The sequence below is a fragment of the Pseudorasbora parva genome, chromosome 13 (assembly GCF_024679245.1).
Source record: "Pseudorasbora parva isolate DD20220531a chromosome 13, ASM2467924v1, whole genome shotgun sequence".
NCBI classification, from domain to species: Eukaryota; Metazoa; Chordata; class Actinopteri; order Cypriniformes; family Gobionidae; genus Pseudorasbora; species Pseudorasbora parva.
The window spans coordinates 39,475,117-39,499,153 of record NC_090184.1 but is presented as its reverse complement, the minus strand read 5'-3'; the positions used below and the strand labels follow the sequence as shown (position 1 = coordinate 39,499,153).

The 24,037-nt window shown below is 38.0% G+C and overlaps 1 protein-coding gene across 2 annotated transcripts in view; it reads left to right on the top strand.

The window, feature by feature from the left end:
* The window catches only part of grm6a (glutamate receptor, metabotropic 6a), a 99,739-nt gene extending 83,475 nt beyond the window's left edge, over positions 1 to 16,264 (top strand). The window contains exons 11-12 of one of the 2 annotated variants that reach the window (XM_067414343.1): positions 246 to 491; positions 14,893 to 16,264. In XM_067414343.1, the coding sequence (XP_067270444.1) occupies positions 246 to 488 (243 nt within the window). In that variant the 3' untranslated portion in view covers positions 489 to 491; positions 14,893 to 16,264. The remainder of the gene's footprint in view (positions 1 to 245; positions 492 to 14,892) is intronic. The other variant, XM_067414344.1, reaches the window with a different exon arrangement.
* Positions 16,265 to 24,037: the final 7,773 nt, after the last annotated feature.

Here is a 24,037-nt window from a genome sequence, read left to right as displayed (position 1 = left end):
ATACGACCCCAGTGGGTGAATCAATGTCTGTGTGAATGAATAATTTATGTTTATCTGAAGAAAGAAAGCCATATAAATCTGGGATGGCGTGAGGGTTAGTAAATGTTGAGAGAATTACAATTTTGGATGACCTATCCAATTTAAAGTGATCTCAGTTATGATCTTGTCTTTCTTTTAAAATAGGGTCTATCAAAAGGATAGGACATATATAACTCTTGACATTTTATTTCCTGTATTTGATCCAGATGTTCATCCAGACGACAACGCTGACTGTGTCCATGAGTCTGAGTGCCTCCGTGTCTCTGGGCATGCTCTACATGCCGAAAGTCTACGTCATCATCTTCCACCCGGAGCAGAATGTGCAGAAGCGCAAGCGCAGCTTCAAGGCTGTGGTGCAAGCCGCCACCATGTCGTCGCGCCTCTCACAGAAATCCATCAATGAAAAGCAGAACGGAGAAACCAAAATCGAGCCAGACAGGTCACAGTAGCAGGTAAGTTCCTCTAAGACCTTTGGAGAAGTTCAGGGAGTCTGTTCTGAATCTCCTGAGATGCCATTAAAGCCAGGAGGAATGATACAAATAAACAACCAGTCAAAATGACATAAAATCACCAATAAAGGCTCCAATTAGAACCAAAAAGATCATATGACTGATTCCTTAGGAGCAGTGTTATTTTAGTATTATTAGCTTTTTTGGAACACTTTACAATAAGTTCTCATTTGTTAACTTCATCAGTTGATCTACTGACTAAAATGAACTAACAATGTGCAATACATTTGTTGCTGTATTTATGAATCTTTGTTAAAGGTGCGCTATGTAGCATTTTTGCAGTAAAATATCCAAAAACCAATAGGCCAGTGTTCTAGGCCAGTGATTTCTTACAATATCCTAAATGTTTCCAATTATTTGTAAATTGTAAGAAAATTGCGATTTTAACCAAGGATCTAAGACATGTGAGGGAGTCGCCTTTCAATTGCGTCATATCTGCGTTAACCTTGTTTTGTTTTGTTTTTTAGCAGAAGTGCTTTACTCTCACTACAGTGTGTTCAACAAGTGTTATAGCAGCCGCAGAGGGAACACACAGAGTAACGTCATAACATCATTTTAAACACATCTAACTGTATCTAATGATAAACAGAGCTCACGAGCCGTGTGTTGCGTAACAATCCCTCCAGCGGCCTCGCTCAACTCCACAACACTCGCCCCTGCTCTGCTTCATACTACAGTGACGTTAATAAGCGCATCCATGAACATGATTTCTATATCAATTCTTTTCCACCAGCTGTGAGGTGAAGACCATATGTCCCAAGATTCTGCACTCAAACTTGGCGCCACCAAGCTACGCCTTTGTTTTGAATAGGCGACCTCTAGTGGACGGAAAAGTTACATAGTGTAGCTTTAATGTTAGTTAATAAAAATCCAGCTGTTTATTGATTGTTTAGTTCACAGTGCATTAAAGCATTATTTTACCCAAAAATGGAAATTCTGTCATTAATTAATCACCCTTATGTCGTTCCAAACCCATAAGACCTCTGTTCATCTTCGGAACACAAATTAAGATATTTTTGGTGAAATCTGAGAGCTTTCTGAACCAGCCATAGGCAGCGATGTCATTGCAACTTTCAAGGTCCAGAAAACCCTGGACCTTGACCCTGGAAAAAAACATGACTTTATTCATTCATCTCTTTTCTCCAATGTTATTCTCTAATCAACGCTGTGGCCGACGCTGTTCATGCTAGATGTGTGTGATGCTGACGCAGGAGCCGGCCAATAATGAGCCAGCATAATGCTGTATAGCCTGTGAAGTGCTACATGAACAACATAGGAGAATAAAGTTGAAGAGAAGAGATTGATGAATGAAGTCATTATTTTCGTTTTTGGTTTCTCAGTTTTTTTGCACAAAAAGTATTCTCGTCGCTTCATAAAATTAAGGTTGTACCACTGGTGTCACATGGACTATTTTAACTATCTCTTTACTAACTTTCTGGGCCTTAAAATTTGCAATGATGTTGCTGGTTCAGAGAGCTCTCAGATTTCATCAAAAATATCTTAATTTGTGTTTTCAAGATGAACAAAGATCTTACGGGTTTGGAATGACAGTGAGAGTGCGTAATTAAAAGGATAGTTCCCCCAAAAATGAAAATTATCCCATTATTTACTCATCTTCAAGCCATCCTAGGTTTATATGACTTTCTTCTTTCAGACTAATACAATCGGAGTTATATAAAAAAATGCCCAGACAAGCTTTATAATGGCAGTGAATGGCAACCCAATATTTATAGCCCAAAAAAGTGCATCCATCTATTATAAAAGTATTCTACACAGGTGGGTTAATAAATCCTTCTGAAGCGAAGCGATTAGGTTGTGTAAGAAAAATATCCATATTTAACACATTATAAAGTAAAATATCTAGCTTCCTAAGGACTTCTGTATTCAAAAAGTGTAACTTGCTTAATGGATATTTTTCCTACACAACCCCATTGATTTGCTTCAGAAGGCCTTTATTAACCTCCTGCTAGTACACGGCAAAACTGTACTGCATGGCGAACTGGCAGCAATCACACTTTCAATGTTGCAGCTATTGCTTCAGATAGGGAAAAGAAAGAAAAATGATTTGTGTGTAAATGATTTGTCGAAAAGCAGAGAACAGCAGCCATTCCTTACAACCGAAACAACCAGAGAGAGTGACAGTGTATGCGCCCGCTGTATGGTTGCAGTCACTAAGCTATAATACTCATTGATTTAACCCATGTGATGTGGTTGTGTATGATTTGGCAATAGGGGACAACATATATGCTGGTAACGTGTTGGGGTCGTCTCGTAATTCCTCTTACATGCTGCGATCCGCTACTATATGAGCATCAACAATTTCTGTGCAATTTATCCTGAGTGGAGAAAAAAAGTCTGCTTACAATAACAGCAAAAATCGAACTGTGTACGTCTGGCTTGAGGCGTGTGACAGATACTCTTGATGCAAATTGACCCAAGTGGGACTTTTGCCATATTCGCTCTACTCCCTTTTCCCATCACATATCAAATAAGAAAAGCATTTATTTTCAATAAAAATATTCTAAAATTGGAAATAAAGTGTCTAATGTTTTCATAGTGTTTATGGGTTTTAGGGTTACACTGTTAGCAATTTCTGTAAATTTCACAGTAATTAACTGTAAAATGAACTGTATTTTACTGTAAGACAGTTATACAGTATGTTACTGTATTTTAAAGTTGCATTGTGGGAAATTTCCCACTGGCACCACTAAAATACAGTATTTTTAATTTACTGTAAATCAAAATACAGTATTAAAAAATGAGCGCGAAACCTGACCAATCACAGAACGGCTTGCTTGGCGAGAGAAAAATGAGCGCGAAACCTGACCAATCACAGAAAGGCTTTTATTTCCGCTTGGAGAAGGAAGAAAAAAGAAGACAGGCACAGATGCAAGAACATGTCAGCTGCAAAGGTTTGTGCAAATATTCTTACTTATTCTTTGTATATTTTATATTTGTAGTTTAACAAAAAAAGAAGAAAAAAACGCAACCTCACATACATAACGTTACTGTGTGGAGAGACTGTGAGAGCTCAGAGAGCTCTCTTGTGGAGAGCTCAGAGAGCTCTCATTCCAAATATTAATATTTCCTTTTTTTATTTCCTTTTTATGGACGTTTCACCATCAAAATATGGATAAGCTGGTCTCTGTCTTAGGTTTGACGACCACATTATGAGCAGGTGAGTGTTCACGTGAAAAAACGAGCTTTTGTGGGTTTAACGTTAGTTTAAAATCAGTGATTTACCCCCGCTAAGTTACACAATCGTCTGCCGATAACCTATTACGTACCCCATATAAATGTTCAGCATGCACTTATTGTTAGAATAAAACACGCAATGTTTGTATGCAAGCACTGTGGCGTCTTATTTGCCTTTATTAATTATGCCAAAGGGCACAAAAACATGGCGAACTTCAGGTTTGCGTGTGGAGTTCGTTCCTGAATCCCCGTGCACGTGCCAAAGCCTCTCCGCACTTCAGTCACACATGTACCGCAAACACAGAAAGGCCGCGGATCACATAACGATTTCTAGATTCAGCGTTGAAGGCTGTACACTGTACAGTGTCGACCAAATGGGCCAGTCTTTGTCCACACGAAGCCAGAGCTTTTCGTATCTGATCTTTTTTCCCCCCCTCGTTTCTTCATATCTAAGATTGTACATTCGAGATGCGCGCGCTCTCTCTCTCTCTCTCTCTCTCTCTCTCTCTCTCTCTCTCTCTCTCTCTCTCTCTCTCTCTCTCTCTCTCTCTCTCTCTCTCTCTCTCTCTCTCTCTCTCTCTCTCTATATATATATATTTGTTAATGTCAATGTCAGATTTCTGGCTCTAAAAAGTATTTATAGTAGTTATAATTTATCATTTTCATTAAAAGAGATTAATATACTGATGTATGTATTAACTATTAATAATAGTTAAAATTAATTAAACATTTAAATGGATAGCAGCAATAATATATTTTGTCAGCACCTCTAGTAAATTTCATATTATTTATAATTGTTGTTTATAATTGTTATAATTGCATAACCATGGGAGAAATGTGAACTCTATTTGTAACAAAAAAAGATTGTCAATTTATTCAGAATCATGTAGTTCTAGGATAGTTTTTTAAAAGCAAACATGTTGCTTTATTCGTAGCATGTTCATTATTCATCCATGTTTAATATTCTGTTTAACATCTCCTTAATAAGTTTTGAATAACAAGGGTAACTAAATGATGATAATCATTTTTGAATAACAAAGGTAGGCCTAAGTAAATTATGATTGTCAGTTTTGGGTAAACTATCCTTTTAAACTAATAACAAAAGCTCCATCTACATACTGCCACTGACACCAAAATAAAATGTGAAATGTTTTTCAGAAGTTAAACACTACATTTATCAATTTATTATTATTATTTTAGGGGATTCAGTTCTACACAGAAAAATGCATTGATGCTGGCAATTGAAACAACGAGTACCAAGTGGAAGCAACCAATACTTTGGAGTTTTCAGAGGTAAGTACATCTTGCAGTATGCTATAATATTAAACATCAAAGGGATAGTCCAACCAAATGCAATCCAAATGAAAATGAAAGTTCTGTCATCACTTACTACTTCAGTGAAACACAAAAGAAGATATTTTGAAGATGTTTACATATAATATTTTGAAGTGATGAAAACTTTCATATTTGGGTGGGCTATCCCTTTTAAAGTCACAATATCTATGTTGTATAGAATATTCAAAAACCAGTAGAACAATGTTATGCATTTTGTAGATTTGTGTACTTACTAGTGTTGTCAAAAGTACCAACTACAAAATCAAGTTGGTATTGAAATTAAAAAAATGTGACTATACTAGCATTCACTCCAATCACAGATATACTACGAGCATGTGAACACTATGGTGAATCAGAGGTGTTTAAGAATCCGTTCAGAAATGCAAATATTATCAAATTTTTTGAATTTCAGTACCGACTTGGTACCTCAGTTGGTACTTTTGACAACAGTAGTAATTGCATTCATTTTTTATTATATAAAATATATATGAACAAACTTTTACATCTTTAATAAGGTTAAGGCTTCTTTTGAGCTGTTATAAGCTGTTTGAATAGTTATCAAGGAGCTCTAAAGACCGGTTACACTCACTACGTGAATGAATCACGTTTGTGCCGAAGACTCATGGTATATGAATGTGAATCAATGCAATGTAGAAACTCAAAAACTAAAACAAACATTCACCTTCAATCCATGAACGCATCCATAATGTATTCTGCAATCTCAGTGTTTCAGTCTGTGTTTCTTATCTTAATAGAGTTAAATGAATAGTTCATCCAAAAATGAAACTTCTGTTATTAACTCACCCTCATGTTGTTCCAAACTTTAACAAATTAAGATGTTTTTAATCTCATAATTTTTGTCCATCCACTGAATGTCCACTTAACCAAAATATACCGTTTCAAAAAGTGCATATGGATTCAAATCATATGGATTACTTTAACATTGTCTTTATGCACTTGATGCTAAAAAACTTTGGTTGACTGGATAGACAAAAATAAAGAGAGAGAGAGAGAATGAGAGATTAATTTATTTTTATTCTGAAAATGAACCAGTCTAATGGGTTTGAAACAACATAAGTGTGAGTAAATGACACCAATGTTTAAAATGTTTTTACACATCAAATGATCTTACAAATTCTTTCTTTTATGTAAAGGTCCACTGTGAGGATTAACCCTGACAACAGCAAGTGCTCCTCAAAGTTCCAGGTCAGCAAAAGAAGTGGAAAGATAGTAGCCTGACAAGCCAGACCCACATCAAGATGTTTGGTCTGGAAACTCACCATAGACAGGGCTCAATCCGAGGGGCGGATAAACGGTTGTCTTTCAAACTCCCTCTGCACGCCATAGGATAGCGCTACACCAACCAGAGCAACGTGAAGTGGAGCTAGTTGATATATTAAACTTTCGCCGTATCCGGTCGGCAAAACACCGAACACATCTTCTCTTTTTAAGAATGACTTCAGTGTCGTTCTTTGTTCTTTTCTCAGAGGAAAGCTTAACTCCAAGTCTTCCAGAGTCGCGGTCAAAGCTGATTCAACAGACCGCCGTTCGACAGTTTCTGTGTTTACTAGAAGCACGCAAGCGCAACTCTGCCGTCATTATGTTAAGCCCCGCCCACTGACTCTATACACGATGTGATTGGTATCTTGTATTTTTTTGCAATTACCTTTTTTATTTTTAACTCCGTGGCGGAAACAAGCTTCCATAACTAAGCAAAAACTTTTTTCTTAAATGTTGTTTCCTGTTTTTTTCTTCTTCTGTTATTATTAATCTTTGTCTTCTTGTTCTGGTTTATTATTATTTGTAGACTTTTTTTGCTTTCTTTTTTTTACTGTACAGCCCTTTTGAATTTGTAAGTTTTTATGACTGAATCTGTTCATAAATAGTCTTAAAAATGTTATGTTTAAAAGTTGCTGCAGGCTTTCACAAAACAAAGTTTTACAACTGAATGATTAAAAACAAAATTTAAAAAAAATTAAGCAGTTGTCATTGCTTCTTTTTATTGTTATTTATGATGACCTGTTGAAATATAGTAATTGGCAATTTGTACAGTTTTACAGTAAAGAAAAAGTGGGAAATGATTTACAGTAAATTAATAAAATTACTGTAAGTTTCACAGTAAAAAATATATGGTACTGTAAAACAAATTACAGTAAGATAAACTGTACTGTATATAGTAATACAGTATTTTTACTGTAAGTTAGTTTACAGTAAGTTACTGGCAACCAGCTGCCAGTAAGTTACTGTAATTTCTACAGGAAATTTTTTACAGTGTAGACAAAAACTCCATAAAACAGTTTTGAAAGTTTACATAAAATTACATGTCCTAGGACCTTTATATAGTTAATGCATTGTAAAGACTGTTTTCATCCATGTTAAATTCAATATGGCATCTAGCCTGGCTAAAATTGTAAAATTCCAGGTTAAAGGGTTCTTTCGGCGAAAATGTATGCGTAAGGCAATCCACCGGAAGTTGGTTATTTAGTCTATAAAGTTTTAAATATGGAGATTTTTCTCACACAAACGCGGCACTTTGCATTAAAAGGCCTTTATTTAGAGCTCTGAGGAGCAGTTATATGATGGATAGATGCACTTTTATGGACTTCATAAACAGGGCAACAATTCACTGCCTGTCATTAGCCTGGACTTTTTAAATATAGCTCAGATTTTATTAATCTGAAAGAAGAATGTCATATACACCTAGGATGACTTGAGGCTGAGTAAAGCATGGGCTAATTTTCATTTCTGAGCGAACTAACTCTTTAACTCTAACCTGGCGTCTATTGAGGGAGAGAACAGCAATTTCTAGAGACTAGAATATTATAGCACCTGGTCTGTTCAAGCCTAGCGACCATAGCAACAACATAACAACCAATCAATCAACTGCATAGCAATGCACTCTAAACATTCAGAACACTACAATCGTAAAGCCCTGGCAAAACCCCAGCCCTATGGCATTGTGTTTTTATACCGTGTTTCTGCTGTGAATTCATATTTGCTGAAAAGAGAAAACTGAACTTTTATGACCTTTGAATGACTTATACCAGGAGATCTGCTGAGAAATACTGCTCCATAATATACATTTCATTGCAATAAACTATCCTCAAAGCTTCCAGGATGGGATTGTTAGGGAACTCGATGCTTTAAATCCAATATTTAAGGTGCCCTGAATCTTTTTACACGAGTTGAATTGAGTGCCCCCTCACATTTTTATATCCATAACATCTCCCTCTCTCTCTCCCTCTTTTAAATTGCAGTGAAATGCTTTTGGGTTTATTTCCCACTTGTTCTCTATCTCTGCAAGCACACATTTGCTTCCTCAAAACATGGAGTTTGAAGCAGCACATCTCATTACTTTCATATTACTGAGCTTTTGGAAGGCAAAAACCACTAAGCCTGCACGAAATTCTTGAAATGATGCTTGTTGATATGGATATTTCTGTGCATTGCAACAATATTTGGATGCACAAGCGAAGAAACTGGAAGTAGAAAATGAATTATGAAAAGCATGTGGATAGAAATGCATTGAATATGATTAATTTATTGAATTTATGAAGTGCTATTTTTCTCTTCTCTCTCCTTGTATGTTGCAGATATAGACCTTATATAATTTTGCCATGTGACAACTAGTCCCGGCATCCTTTTTTTTCTTCTCTTTTACATTTTTTATTTACATGTATTAGTTCAAATGTTTGGGGTTGGTAAGATGTCTTAAATGTTTATGAAAGAAGATTCTCTGCTCACCAAGGCTGCAATTCTTTGATCAAAAATACAGGAAAATATTATGAAATATTAATACATTTTAAACTAACTGTTTTCTTTTTAAATATATATAAAATGTAATTTATTCCTGTGATCAAAGCTGTATTTTCAGCATCATTACTTCAGTCTTCAGTGTCACATGATCCTTCAGAAATCATTCTAATATGAGGATTTGCTGCTCAAGGAACATTTATTATTATTATCCATATTGAAAACTGTTGATACTTTTTTCTTCAGAATTCAAAATAATTCAATTTATTTGAAATAGAAATATTTTGTAACATTATAAATGTCTTTATGGTCACTTTGGATCAATTTAATGTGTCCTTGCTGTATGAAAGTGATTATGACTGCTCGTATTAAATAGTAATTTTATTTTTAAAACTGATTATTTAAAAGCAGACACCAGTTTGTACATATAATGCTATTTCTTTTGCAGTACAATAGCAGATTGGTAACTTCAACCACAAAACACTATATAGCGCTGAACTGTGTGGTTAAGTCATTGAAGAAACAAATGCTAGTTCAAATCATCAGCTGGACAGTTGATTGACAGTCATAAGCAGTGGTCTGTGTGCTGTTAGCTGCAGTGATCCCTGAAGAGGCGAGTAAGCGTTGTCTCACACTTGCCCTATCGCTCCTGCGCCCTCAAACAAGCTATTTTACCCCCGGCTACTACAGACAGACAGTTAATAATGTCAGTGCAGGGTAAATCACTGGACAAAATGGCGTCTGCTAAAGTAACCACTGACATTGAATAGACATCTACAGGCTCTTATATCTTCTATTTTTTAAAATTATTTTAAGCAATTGATAACGTATCATTCATAAACTGTTACTATTGTTCATACTGAGGGCAGTGTTGGGCAAAGTTACTTGGTAACACATTACAATAAGGTTTTAGTAGTTAACATTAGTTAAAGGGGTCCTAAAATGCACCTTTTTACAAAATGTAAAATACATGTGTATATGAAGTTTTAGCTCAAAATGCCCCACAGATCACTTTTTATAGCATGTAAAAAAAATCCACTTTCGAGGGTAAGCAACAATGTGCAGTTTTTGTGAGTATGTCCCTTTAAATGCAAATGAGTTGCTGCTCCCCGGCCCCCTCATTATAAGGGCGGAGCTTCAAGAGCTTGTGTTAGCAGCTCTGCGCAGACACTCACTGAACAGGTCAGAAACTGTTCAACCTTTTATGTTCAATACCGGAGTCGGACAATGATGAAGAGACTCAAGAAGAAATGACAACATGTAGAATGCGACAGGACGTTTCTGAATGGTTTGTTGATTCATTTTATGGAGCTGATGTGGAGTTAACTATCTTCAAGTCATCGATTTACATATTCTGTCATCATAATATATAAATCGCTCGTGTGGGAACTGTTGTGAGATGCCTACAGAGCTGCGTGATACGTGATATAACAGGTATAGTTTAGTTTAATTACACTTATACCTTATGTTGTCATCTTGCTTTTATGCGACTGCATTTGCGTTACATACTGTGTTGCAATAAATGTGAAAAGACGGACGTGACAGTTGTCTCCAGGGTCCTAGAGCTCACAGGGCCTGAGTTACACACTTTCAAAACTGAATTTATAAAAAACAAAAATCAAAGAGCGCCTAATTTTTGGGGGGTTATTACAGCTTAGACAACATATACTTCCATCTGTATCACTTTTAGCAGTGTTTTATTTATCTTCCTGTAAAATGACACCAACATTTTGAACTTAGACCACTGTAGGTGTGTATGGGAGGCTTTTCAATTTTAGTAGGCTAAATCCAGGCGGAAATCCCAAAAATGGTACCAGATGTTAAGTGGCTAATGTTTTTTTCAGCATTTACTAATACATTATTACAAGCAAAAGTTGTATTTGTTGATATTAGTTAATGCACTGTGAACTAATAGGAACAATGAAAGACTGTATTTTTTTATTAATTAACATTAACAAAGATTAGTAAATACTGTAACATTACTGTAGTATACTGTATTATTCATTGCTAGTTTGTTAGTTATTATATTAAATAATATTAACAAATGAGACCTTATGGTAAAATGTTACCAGAAACTTAAAATTAATAAAATATAGTAAAATGAATGCTTTACCATATTGCGTTATTCCCTAAAAAAAAAAAGTATATAAAGTAACTTAATGTGTTAATTAGTTACTTGTTGGAAAGTAATGTGTTATGTCACTTTTTGCGTTACTTTTTATCACCTGGGCTGGGTTGGCTTGTGTGATTTTTAATAACAACAAAAAAAACAAAAATTTCTGTTTTTGGCAAATTTAGGCTTTTCCCACCAAAAGTTTTAGTGAATTTTGCACGGGCAAAATGGAACAGTCATATTTGCTTTTGTTATCCTACAACTGGTATTTGGATAACAATGGTATAATGGCATAAAAATGAATCACACATAACAGACGTCATCTCTGGGAAATATTTCTTCTGCCTGAAGCACAATTTTGAGAGTATTCCCTTACTGCTATCAAAACTGCCTATTATAACTGCCATCTATTGATGTAACCATGAGAAGACTGTATTGAGACCGAAACCCTCCAGGTCTTGATTAATAAAGGAAAACACCCACATGTACCACAAGGAGCTTTCTTTTTTTGTGTCAAAGGAGCATTCAGCAGTGTGATGTAAAAACAGCACTGATCTATTCAGAGCACACACACTAGATGTGATGGCACATTATTCTTTCTCTCCCGATCTGTCATTTGTGGGTGTTGCTTACAAGAGGAAGTTGTTAAGAGAGATAAACAACATGTCAGCAAGTCACACTTTTCATGTCCAGAAGCCATATCCTTTACACTTTGTCATACAACATTTTAGAAATGTTATTTGACCTTTCATGTCCAGACTAGTGCCACAAATGTGCTGTTTGATTTAGACAGGTTTTCAGCTCTATCTATCTATCTATCTATCTATCTATCTATCTATCTATCTATCTATCTATCTATCTATCTATCTATCTATCTATCTATCTATCTATCTATCTATCTATCTATCTATCTATCTATCTATCTATCTATCTATCTATCCATCCATCCATCCATCCATCCATCCATCCATCCGTCCGTCCGTCCATCCATTTATCTGTCTGTCTGTCCGTATGTACGTGCGCGCGCACACACACACACACACACACACACACACACACACACACACACACACACACACACACACACACACACACACACACACACACACACACACACACACACACACACACACACACACACACACACACACACACACACACGTCGTGTTTCCATGTTTTATGGGGACTTTCCATAGGCGTAATGGATTTCATACTGTACATCCTATCCCCCTACACTGCCCCTGCCCCTAAACTTACCCATCACAGGAAACATTCTGCATTTTTACTTTCTCAAAAAAACTCCTTCTGTGTGATTTATAAGATGTTTTCCTCATGGGGACCTAAAAATGTCCCCACAAGGACAAGGATTTCGGATATTGCCATCTTTGTGGGGACATTTTGTCCCCATAACGTAGGGATTACCAGGCCACACACACACACACACACACACACACACACACACACACACACACACACACACACACACACACATCTTTTGAACTTTCTATTCTTCATAGAATCCTGAAAAAATGGTCATGTTTTCTGCAAAACGGGTTAAGCAGCACACCTGTTTTGAACACTAATAATGTGAAATGTTTCTTGAGCAACAAATCATCATATTAGAATGATTTCTGAAGGATCATGTGACACTGAAGACTGGAGTAATGATGCTGAAAATTCAGCTTGGATCACAGAAATAAATTCACTTTAGTTTTTCTCAGTCGCTTTGGTAGATTTCTCAGATCAGAATTGAAATTCTCAAAACTACCTGTACAATCTTCACATCATCGTGACTTGTGCACATCAAAAAAAGCAGTTACAGGTTTTTTGTTTGTTTGTTGTTGTTGTGAAATGCAGTGCTGTCTTTTCCTTTCTTTATCGCAATGGTATGGTGTCAACAAACCTACAATTTACAATACAGCAATTGTCATCCAAACTTTAGCCATAGTGTACATCAGAACATCCCTCCAGAGTACACTGTTATATTGGCAACATGACTAAGCAACTTGACTGTCTTATCCGTACACAATGACTTGTTATTCTGATGGTTCTGATATGTTCATTGACACAGATATTTACTTTTAAGAGATGAGCTAAGGATTTTGAGCAAATGTAATGATAAAAGTAATAATATTTCACAATATTAGAGGAGAGCAGGGCACAACCTAACACTTTTTGACTGTCTCAGTTTGTGTAAATCCACTTGGGGTTTAGAGTATGTATTTTTCCCCACATGTCTAGTACAATTATGTAATAATAATAAAAATAAAAATAATACTTCATTTGATTTGTAACACACTTTACATGTGGTTTTGTTTCATTAATATAGTGTATACTTTTTTCTTGATTTACCCCGAAATGTGACAACATGCTCCATAGGGGGCACATTGTAACATGAGCATTTGCTTAAAATGTTCTATGATATAATCAAAAAAATCCAAAACAAACTCAAATATTTTGTCAATGGAATACAATTATTAATTTTTTTAAAGTAAAATAATGACTTTATCATTAAAAATACACATTTTTGATTTTTACAACAAACACATCACTAATACAGCTATACAGCATATTTAAAAGCAGAATAATAATGAATCATTTCTGAACATTGACTCTTAGTCCTTAGTCCTTAGTCCCCTTTTATCGTGGTTTCTCAAAAGAATTCCTAAAAGTATAGAATCTAATGGCGTAGTTCTAATAGGGGTTTATCGGGTTTATGTTACAACACACGCCACCTGCGCGAAACCGTGGCTCGTGTTTTCTGCCTAAGATCAGCATTAAAGAACGATCTCAACTGTTGAATAACAGATATAAGTTTCAAAAAATATCAGATTTGTCTTATTTTAAATCAACACAAAAAACAGAGATGAAAAAAACTTAAGTAAGAAATGTGCTTTTGCTATGGTAAAATAAATGTTCAGTAATATCTTCTAAGGATTTTTTTAATTTTGGCGCTATTTTTTCTCTATATAGTGTTGATATGGCAACTACACAAAGTTTCATTATCCTGGTATGTGTGGAAAGTGTTAAACAATGGGTGTTACAACTAACCCCGCGTTAGGTTGTGCCCCACGCTCTTCAACTGTTTTTACTGTGTTTATGCAGCCTTGGTGAGCATAAGATTTTTTTTTTTAACCCTGCCTGACCCCAAACATTTTATTAGTACTAGCATATATGCACAATATTGTCAAAGGTATTGGGACCCCCCTCCAAATAATTAAATTCAGGTTTTTCATTCACTTTCATGGCCATTTCAAGGTGTATAAAATCAAGCACTAGGCATGCAGATGCTTCTACAAACATTTATGAAAGAATGGGTCGCATTGAGGAGCAGTGCAACCCATGAATTCATATCGCGACCCATGAAGCAGTGCAGTGAATTCAAGCATGGTAGCGGCGTAGGTTGCCACCTGTGAAATAAGTCCATTCGTGAAATTTCCTCACTACTAAATATTCCACGTCAACTGTTATCATGCTTCAGTGCCTGACCTCACAAATGCACTTCTAGAAGAATGGGCAAAAATTCCCATAAACACACTCCTAAACCTTGTGGAAAGCCTTCCCAGAAGAGCTGAAGCTGTTATAGCTGCAAAGGGTGGGACAGCTCCATATTAACCCATTCAGATTAAGAATGGGATGTCATCAAAGTGCATGTGCATGTAAAAGCAGCCGTCCCAAACCTTTTGGCAATATAGTGTATTTGAATATATGGCCATCAATAGAGAATGATGCTTTTCTTTCTTTTTCTTCAGTATCATGCTAACCATGCAATCTTCTCTGCTTGGTTTGAGGCTATTTTATATTTTTGCAGACAGTTTGTCTCTACCTTGATGCACAATCTTTGTAGCAACCCTTTAAAAAGCACAGACGCATCTAAAGCGCCAACCTACTTTTTTGCTGAGTGTTGCTGAGTTTCTCATATTCACAGATCTGTCTTTGTACTTACAGGTGACCCTTGGAACAGCTGTGTGGATCTCAAATCACTGAAGAACAAAGTGAAAGGGAGAGTTTTGCTGTGTTGTATTTTGTGATACCAGGTGAGGACGTTAATAAAGCCGATGTTACTGACTGTAAAGCACAAACTGCTAACACTGCGGACAGAAAATACTTTATTGAACACTTGAAATGCTTCATAGATAGAATGTGTCCAAAAGCCTTCCTCGTCCGGAGGATTTTTGCAGATAGCACAAGGCGATTTGGCAAGATCTCTTGTCCCATTTTTACCTCAGAACGTGCTTATTGTGTGGTTATTGTGTTATGGTTTTAGCATGAGATGTTTACAGTGGTGCAACTTTGGACATGCACAGATTGACAAAAGTAAAACCCTAATGAAAGACCACCAGATTTGATGATAAATACGGATCCTGACTGACACTGAAGAAAAACTCTCCTCACCTTTAACCGTACAGCAGTCACTGCTTCATCGTCTCCGACTGTGTCATAATACACAATTTTAATTTAGATTGTAAGCTCAGAGAAGGAATTAGACACTATTTTGAGCCAGTTGTGTATTTGATAGCTTTGTGCATCTTATATATCTAATATTTATTTAAACAATTCTTACTAGATGTTATTCATTTTATTTTTATTTTCATATAATGTATGTATTTATTTAATGATTGATCTCCTTGGCCAAAGACATGTTGGTGCTTTTATAAAGAGACAAACAGAAAAGAATAAGAAGATTTTAGAACTGAATATCAATAGAGCATCCAGAATGCACCACATTAAAGAATAATGTACAGTTCAACTTGTTAAACATTGTAAATAGAGGAATCTGGATGCAAGTTTTATGGATGTAAGTATTATTTCTGTGTGTTCTGAAGCGGTTATTTTGTGTTTGACTGACAACATGCATGGGAAACTCTTTCTGAAAAGTCTTACTGTGTTACATGTGTAACATGACTGCTGTGTGTTTTGCCCAAATCACATTAAAGAAATGTCAGTCTATGTCTTTCTGTTTTTTACATCAGTGTTTTTGGATGTTTTACATTGCTTAGGTACGTGCAGCACACTGTCTATATGATGATGTCATATTTGAAGCAGTATTGATGTTGAATGATACAGTCCATAACAGAAAGAGCAAAACAATCAATTGTTAAAAGAATGCTGATGTCAAAAAGCTAAAAGAATTTCTTACAAGAAATAACAACAGTGGTTCGCTTAGTTCAGTGTTTCTGTTCTCAAAAATCTTTCAATAAAGCCCTACAGCAAGATGTTTGATACATAGAAAATAATATGACTGTTGTGTTTTCTTTCCACGCATGACTGAGAACAAAATTAATGTTTTAATATTGTTTCTTTGCTCATATCATTGTTTTATGGATCTATAATGTGATCTGTGTATTTCAGTGCATGCAGCATCCACATTTGTACACTTTCTATAAAGTATATTTTGCAAAAGCTCTTTGACATTAAGTCATTATCTACTCACCACCCTTATGCTATTTCAAACCAATATGTTGTTATTTTTTCATGGAAACAACAGGAGAATCTTTATGCAACCAATCCAGTTCCCAAACCATGCAGTCTGAATCAGATTCAGTCACAAACTCAATGATAGCTCAAACTGAATGAGAACGTTAGGTTACTTGTGTAACCCCGGTTCTCTGAGAACAGAGCGAGGCATCTCACATATGGGAACGCCCCCAGGCGTGATAGACTATGGAAGCACCAATTACATCACGTCTGTCCGAAGGACAGACCAATCACAGCTCATACAAGGAGCCCACCCCCTACCTATATATGGCTGTGATCCCGTAAATGGCATTCTGAGCATGCTCTTTCCCCGTGTAATGCGAGTAGGGAAGCTTGGTGAGATACCTCACTCTGTTCTCAGAGAACCGGGGTTACGCAAGTAACCTAACGTTCTCTTCCAAACAATCACTCGGTATCTCACATATGGAAATGATATAGCCAACTCCCTAAATGCATGCTTTCCGAAGCCGCCGAACAGACCCGGCAAGAATGAAAGATAACCTTTCAATTCTCCAGAGAGCCAACCTCGAGAACTGCATGAGCCATAGAAGGTCGCAGTGACATCCAGACGGTAAAATCTGATAAATGAATGAGGGGAAGCCCAGCTTACAGCTGCACAAATCTCTCTTACCGAAATCTCTTAAACAACGCCCAAGACGTAGCCATACTCTTGTAGAATGAGCCTTTAAACCCGCTGGGGTATTAAAGCCCATAGAAGTATAGGCCAATTCAATCGCCTCTACCATCCAATGGGAAAGGCGCTGCGAGGGGATCGGCTTACCCTTACACTGGGTGGCCCATGAAACAAATAACTGATCATTCTTCCTGAACAATCGTGTCCTGTTTATGTAATAGCGTAACGCCCGTACAGAACACAAAGTGCAATTTCCGCTCCTCCGAAGAAAAAGGAGGGGGGTAAAAGGCACGCAACTCCAAAGCAGAGCAGTTATAAGCTGACTCACTGACTTTGGGAATGAAAGCCAGGTTAGGCAACAATGTAACCTTGTCACCACCCGCTCTAAAATTCAGACATGTCCAATGAACCGACAAGGCATGCAACTCACCCACTCGCTTAGCTGATACTAAAGCAAGTAGCAAGATCGTTTTCAGAGATAGGAGCTTAATATCAACACTCTCCAGAGGTTCAAATGGAGCCCGAGTAAAGGCATTCAGAACCAAGGATAAATCACATGACGGGACCAGGCGCTTAGATACTGGTCTGTCGCTTCACTCCCTTCATAAAACGGCATACAAGAGGGTGCCGTCCCACTGAAACTCTCTATGTGACAGGCTGAAATGGCAGCCAGGTAAACTTTAATAGTAGAAAACACTCTCCCATTGTCCATTAAGCTTTGTAAAAAGCAGAGTACATCACTCGCCTCGCATTGAAAACGAATAACTCCTTTACACGTACACCATTCCTCAAACACATGCCATTTAAGGTCATACAGAGAGCGCGTTGATGGCGCTCTAGCGCTCTAAATAGTGTTTATAACCTCTAGCAGGAGCCCGAGTGCGTTTAAATTGAACCCTTAACGGGCCAGACCCAAAGATCGACTCGTTCTGGGTGTGGGTGAAATATCTGCCCCCCGCTTGCGATAGCAGGTCTCGGCGCAACAGGAGCGGCCAGGGCTCTCCCTGAAGGAGCTGGACAATCTCTGCCAGCCACAGCCTCCCCGGCCAACGAAGGGCTATCAGCAGGAGAGATAATCCGTTTTCTCTTACTCTTTCCAGGGTGGGAAAAATTAGACTCAGTGGTGGGAAGGCACATAGCAACACGTTCGGCCACAGGTGTGCCAGTGCATCCACACCCAACGGCGCATTTTCGTCCCTGAGAGAGAAAAACAGCAGACACTTTGCGTTTGCCTGCGAGGCGAAGAGATCTACGGCAGCCTTGGCGTACATCCCCCAAATCTGATCCACCACCTGTGGGTGGAGCACCCATTCTCCGTACAATGGATTGCCCCTTTAAAGCAGATCTGCCCCCACATTCAGGACTCCTGGTACATGCGTCGCGCGCAGTGAGCTGAAGTGCGCCGCGCTCCAGACAATCAGTTTGCGTGCAAGACTGTGCAATTGCAACGAGCGCGTTCCCCCATGGCGATTGATATATGCCACCACAGTCATGTTGTCTGTCCTGACCAGAACATGAAACCCTTCCAGGAATGGGAGAAAATGTTTCAGGGTCAGAAAGACTGCCATCAACTCCAACATATTAATGTGAAGTTCGCGAAGCTGGGGAGTCCAGCGACCGTTTACCGATCTGCCCTGAAAAACAGCTCCCCAGCCTGACAGGGATGCATCCGTTGTCACTACTTTTCTCAGCGACACGCCCCCCAAGGGAACCCCTTCTCGAAATAGACAGGGTTCTTTCTACTGACGAAGAACCGTCAAGCAATCCCCAAGTATTCTTACTTTGCACGCGAGGTGCCGATGAGGACAGAGTTGCCTCGCTGCTACCCATCGCTGGAAATCCCTCATCTTTAGTAAGCCCAACGGGACCACGGATAGCGACGAAACCAGCATGCCCAAAAGGCAGAGACAGGTTCTGAACAATACTAAGTTTCCCTTGCAAAACTGGGCAAGGCTCTGATAAAACGCCACTATCCTCCTTTCCGAGAGCATGGCGCGGTATGCCAGATACTCCACTGTCCACATCCACATGAGTCTATTCGTAAGCCCAGATACTCCACTGTCTGAGATGGAATCAACTGGCTTTTGGCCTCGTTGATTCTGAACCCCAGATTCGTTAGATGAGACGTGAGCATCTCTGTGTCCCGTTACGCGCGCTCCCGCGAGTGAGTGCAAATCAGATAATCGTCCAGATAGGCCGATATTCTGAGCCCCTTGTGTCTCAGTGGAGACAACGCTGTCTCTATGCACCTGCTGAAGACGCGAGGCGCGAGGCAGAAGGACCCAAGGGAAGAGTGACAAATTCGTACACTTCGCTCCGAAAGGAAAACCTGAGATATTTCCTGTGCGTGGGATAGATATTTATATGAAAGTAAGCATCCATGAGATCTACCGCAGTGAACCAATCGTCCCGGCGGTAGCGCGCATAAGAGCTGCGACTGTGAGCATCCTGAATTTGTACTTCCTCAAGTGCTTGTTTAGAGCACGCAGGTCCATTATTGGGCGTAAACTCCCGTCTTTCTTTGGAATCAGAAAATAACGGGAGTAATAGCCTTTCTGAGCTTCCCCCTCTGGAACTCGTCTTATTGCTCTTTTCTCTAAGAGGGAGGATATTTCTGCCACCAAAACACGAGCTGAATCCCCACTTGCAACAGTTGCTATGATCCCGTTGAACGGGGGTGGTTTTACAGCGAACAGAAGCCTGTAACCCTTGGTTACCGCCGCGAGGACCCACGGATGCGCAGAACACTCCCTCAAGGCCCCTAAGAAAGAGCCAGCGGGTTCAGCTGAACCGGATCCATAGATGGAGTAACAGCGCCATCTAGCGGACCGAGAGAAAAATGGCCGGGGTCTGTGTGACTCTGAGACCGTTTTATTTCTTAGTTCATTGTTGTCATTTAGTTTTTGTCTCCCTGCGCCCTCGGCAATGAGCCTGGATGCGACAGAAAATTTTTATTTGCTTTGAACCCAGAGGTTGAAGTGCTTTGTGACAATACACTTGAGAACGTGTGCTTGTAACCAACAGACCACATTCTTCTGGTGGCTGAGCATTCTGCACTCGAACTTGAAGGAACATAGTGTGTTGGAGGGAAACTGAACTGGCCTGAACACAACTTAGAACCATTTTTCCGCCCAAATTACACATCTTCCGCTTTTTCGCGGGTGGGGGAACAGATATGGTGGGCTCGGGAGAGGACATCACCAGAGGTGTAGTGGTAAAAAAAGAGGTGGGTAAACTATAAATTCTGGGTCACTGCATCGTGGTGGGCCACTGCCTACCGGTGTATGCAGCCCGATCTCACGGCAATTCGTACTAATACGAGGTGGCTAATATGAGCACATATGAGAGAACACACTAGAAGATATTCACATTAAACAAGCTGGAATCAAAGAATTTGACTGTTGTCTTAAAAAATTACTTAAGCCGACTAATCGATTATCAAAATAGTTGTCAATTTCAGTTTTTGCCAATTGCTAATAAGGCAGGTGCAGATTAACGACAGAGGGATGAATTTGGTGCCACATATTTTAATTTAAAGAAAACTGAGTTTCTGTAATCTACAGAAGAAAGACAATATAAGTTGGACTGTAGTTTCCACAAGTGTAGCCTAATGGCTGCCGACATTAACAGACAATTTTGCTAAACTATAAAAACAATAAAACCAAAAATGTTCTATTTGAACACAAAATACACTGCATCATTACAGCTTTATTACAGGGTTTCGACATGCTCTCTATAAACCAGCTGCCTGTGATTAATTAATATCACAACAATGTCCAGAGTGCCTCTTTGTCCACTTGAAAAGTGATTGAAAAGTGTCACAAGCTGATTAAATATACTACAAATGGATAATTGTCATTTTGAAAATTTCTGGATATCCATTTTTGAATCTTGGTTGCGTGTCGTTCATGAATGATTCGTTCATTTTGAACGAATCTTTAATATGACTCGGGACTACCGAGTTGTCTCAGAGAGTGATTTGTTCATTTTGAACGAATCTTTATTATGACTCGGGACTACCGAGTTGTCTCAGAGAGTGATTCGTTCACTTTGTTTTGACTACACGTGCGCATTACGCAACATATGGGTTCTGATTGTTCTGATTCTGAATCGACAGGTGAGATCCGAGTCTTTTGTTCTTCCTGTCAGTCCCATAGAGACGGGAAGAGAGAAGATTGGTTCATTTTGCTGAACGAGACTCAAAGATCCGAGTCAGTAAAATGATCCGAACTTTCCACTACTCTCACTGACAGTTGCAGCACGATATGAAAGACAACCAATGAAAATGAACAATATGAAACTAAAACGACACAAGCTTAATTTAAAATGGCTTAGGAACTGTAGGCTATTTAGAAGTGGATAAACTCTATTTAGAGGTGGATAAACACACTTTGGAGGTGGGTAAACGCTATTTCTGAATTTTGGGAGGTGCGTAAACGGCGTTTACGTGCGTTTAGCCTCCACTACATCCCTGGACATCACAGAGAACCCTAGGTGCTGCCCGTCCCTCCCATGCAGAAATTGCGTCCTAGGTATCTGTAACAAGTGCCCTCAACATAACATTGGAGCAATACTGGCAGTAAATAAACCACAGAAGCATATGAGGAAATTACTCAAGAAAATATATTTGTAATTTAACAGTCACATAGACAAAACAAAACAAGATTTGGAAACGGAAAAAAAATTATAAAACAATAAATTGATAAACAACATATGAATTCTCTGTGTTGTCTCTTGTCTTGTTTCTCTAATTCTGTTAAGATTTCAATTTCTCAATTTTTTCTTGAAAGAATTGAATGTACTTTACCTCAATTTGCAGACTGTAGTAAGACCATTAATTATTTATTTATTTTCTTTAGGGGTGACCCCTAATTGTCGAAGATTCGATGCATCGATATGCAGGACCAGATTCGACCACTGATCTCATGGTCGAATCTTCGCGGGTGTTATGAAACGAGGATCATACCATTTTGGCAATATGGGAGTGCTCAATATTAGTGTTATAAAGACGTGTCGCGGTGCTGAGCGATCGCCCCTTTAAGGGCACTGAGCTTCACCTCAGACGCGCCGCACCTTTAAAATTCGAACACATACACCGATGGCGGCATTCGACGACGCCTGTCCGCGGCGATTAAATGTTTATTTCCCTCAAATCGTGAATGTTCATCCTGATTTCACCCTGTGCTACAAAATACACTCATCGTGCAGCTCTTCTGTCAGAAGTTGATTCAAAATTGAGCTCGCGCATATATAATGTTCACGTCTGCCTGGTGTGAGATAGCCTACCTGAGACACGGCGCTGAGCTTCAGTCCGGTGTGCGACCCCCTTTAGGCACAATCGTCTTAAGAACGTGCATATAAACGCACTCAAAGTGTTCTTTTCCTCTCTAGGCAGGTATTTTTTTAGGTTTATTTATCAAAATGTTCTTTTATATATTTCGTTCTGTAACTGGAAAAGAAGGGAAGCTCGCCTCACGTGTAGCCTACATGATCTGCATTATGAGGCGCCGCTCACGCTTTATATAAGTAATGAGCGCGACATCTAGCCTACTGTTTGAATTTTGATACAAATTTAACAGGAAGTGGTGTTATGAAAAAAATCAGTTTATTTATATCTCAGTCATGCCCCAATCTTTCTGCAAAATGCTTACTGTTTACTTTAACTGTAAAAAAAGGAGTCTTTGATTCATGTTTTGAAGGCTTGGAATGAATGAAAATAATTAAGGCTATATGTATTATTTCTTTTATTTTACAGTTAAATTATTATTATTTATGCAATCAGGGAGGTTTTTTTTATGTCAAAAGCACATTGTTCCTACATGAACTGACTACCTCTTTGCACTTCAATAAAAATACTATGACTTTATGATATTTGGCATATTTGTTTTTGCTGTAGTTTTTAGGGGGTAATTTTTCCTGTAAAGATAGAGATATATATCGTATATCGAGATATAGCAAAATATATTGAGATATATATATATATATATATATATATATATATATAATATAAATATATAAAAAGTATATATTATATATATATTATAGCAAAATATATCGAGATATATTTTTTGCTCCATATTGCCCAGCCCTAGTATACAAGATAGGAGGCTATTAAGTTTATCTTTGACACTTGGAAGGCGGCTGAGATGGACTCTTCAGACCAAGAGACTGCATATTCAGATGTTGAGGAGGCATTTGTTGCTATCCTTGATCTAGACATGGATTGGTAAGTGAAGCTTGTCTTTTCTATGCTGAAACTGTGAGAAATGTCGGTGAAATAGGCATAGATTCAATGTTTTAGTTCAAAATACCACTGTGTCATGCATCATAGTATATGTGTATGTGTGTACACATGCGTATGCGTTGCATGTGTCCGTTCATGTGTTTACATGCACTACATTCATGTGTTTGCGTGTGTTCATGTGTTTGCATGCATGGCATTCATGTGTTTGCGTTTATTCATGTGTTTACATGCATGTGTATCCGTTCATGTGTTTACATGTGTGTGATGTGTACATGTGTGTGTTGGCATGTGTGTAAGTAATTATTTTGTATTATTACTTAATTGTTATTTGGTTGTATTTATAACTTTAAGTGTTTATTTTGTTTTTACAATTTTGCTTTAACTAATGTATTATTTTATAATGGAAAATACATTTATAAATATATATTGTGAGTTTGTAATACAAGCTTGTTTTGTTTTTTCCCCAGTGTGGCTTATACAAAAGCAAACGGGCCATCCACAACACCACCTCAGAGGGGCCGTGGGGTAAAGAAAAAGGCCCTGAGTGAAAACTCTGCAACCCAGTGTCACAAAAAGACTTTTATACATGTATTATAGTTTATTCTTCAAGTTTAAAGTGTTAGATTCTTTCGTTCACTGGGTTTCTGATTTTTTCCTCAATAAAAAGCAGTAAAATGTATTCCCGTTTTTGCAGTTTTTGCCTATTTAAATTCTATTTTCAAACTTACCACATACAG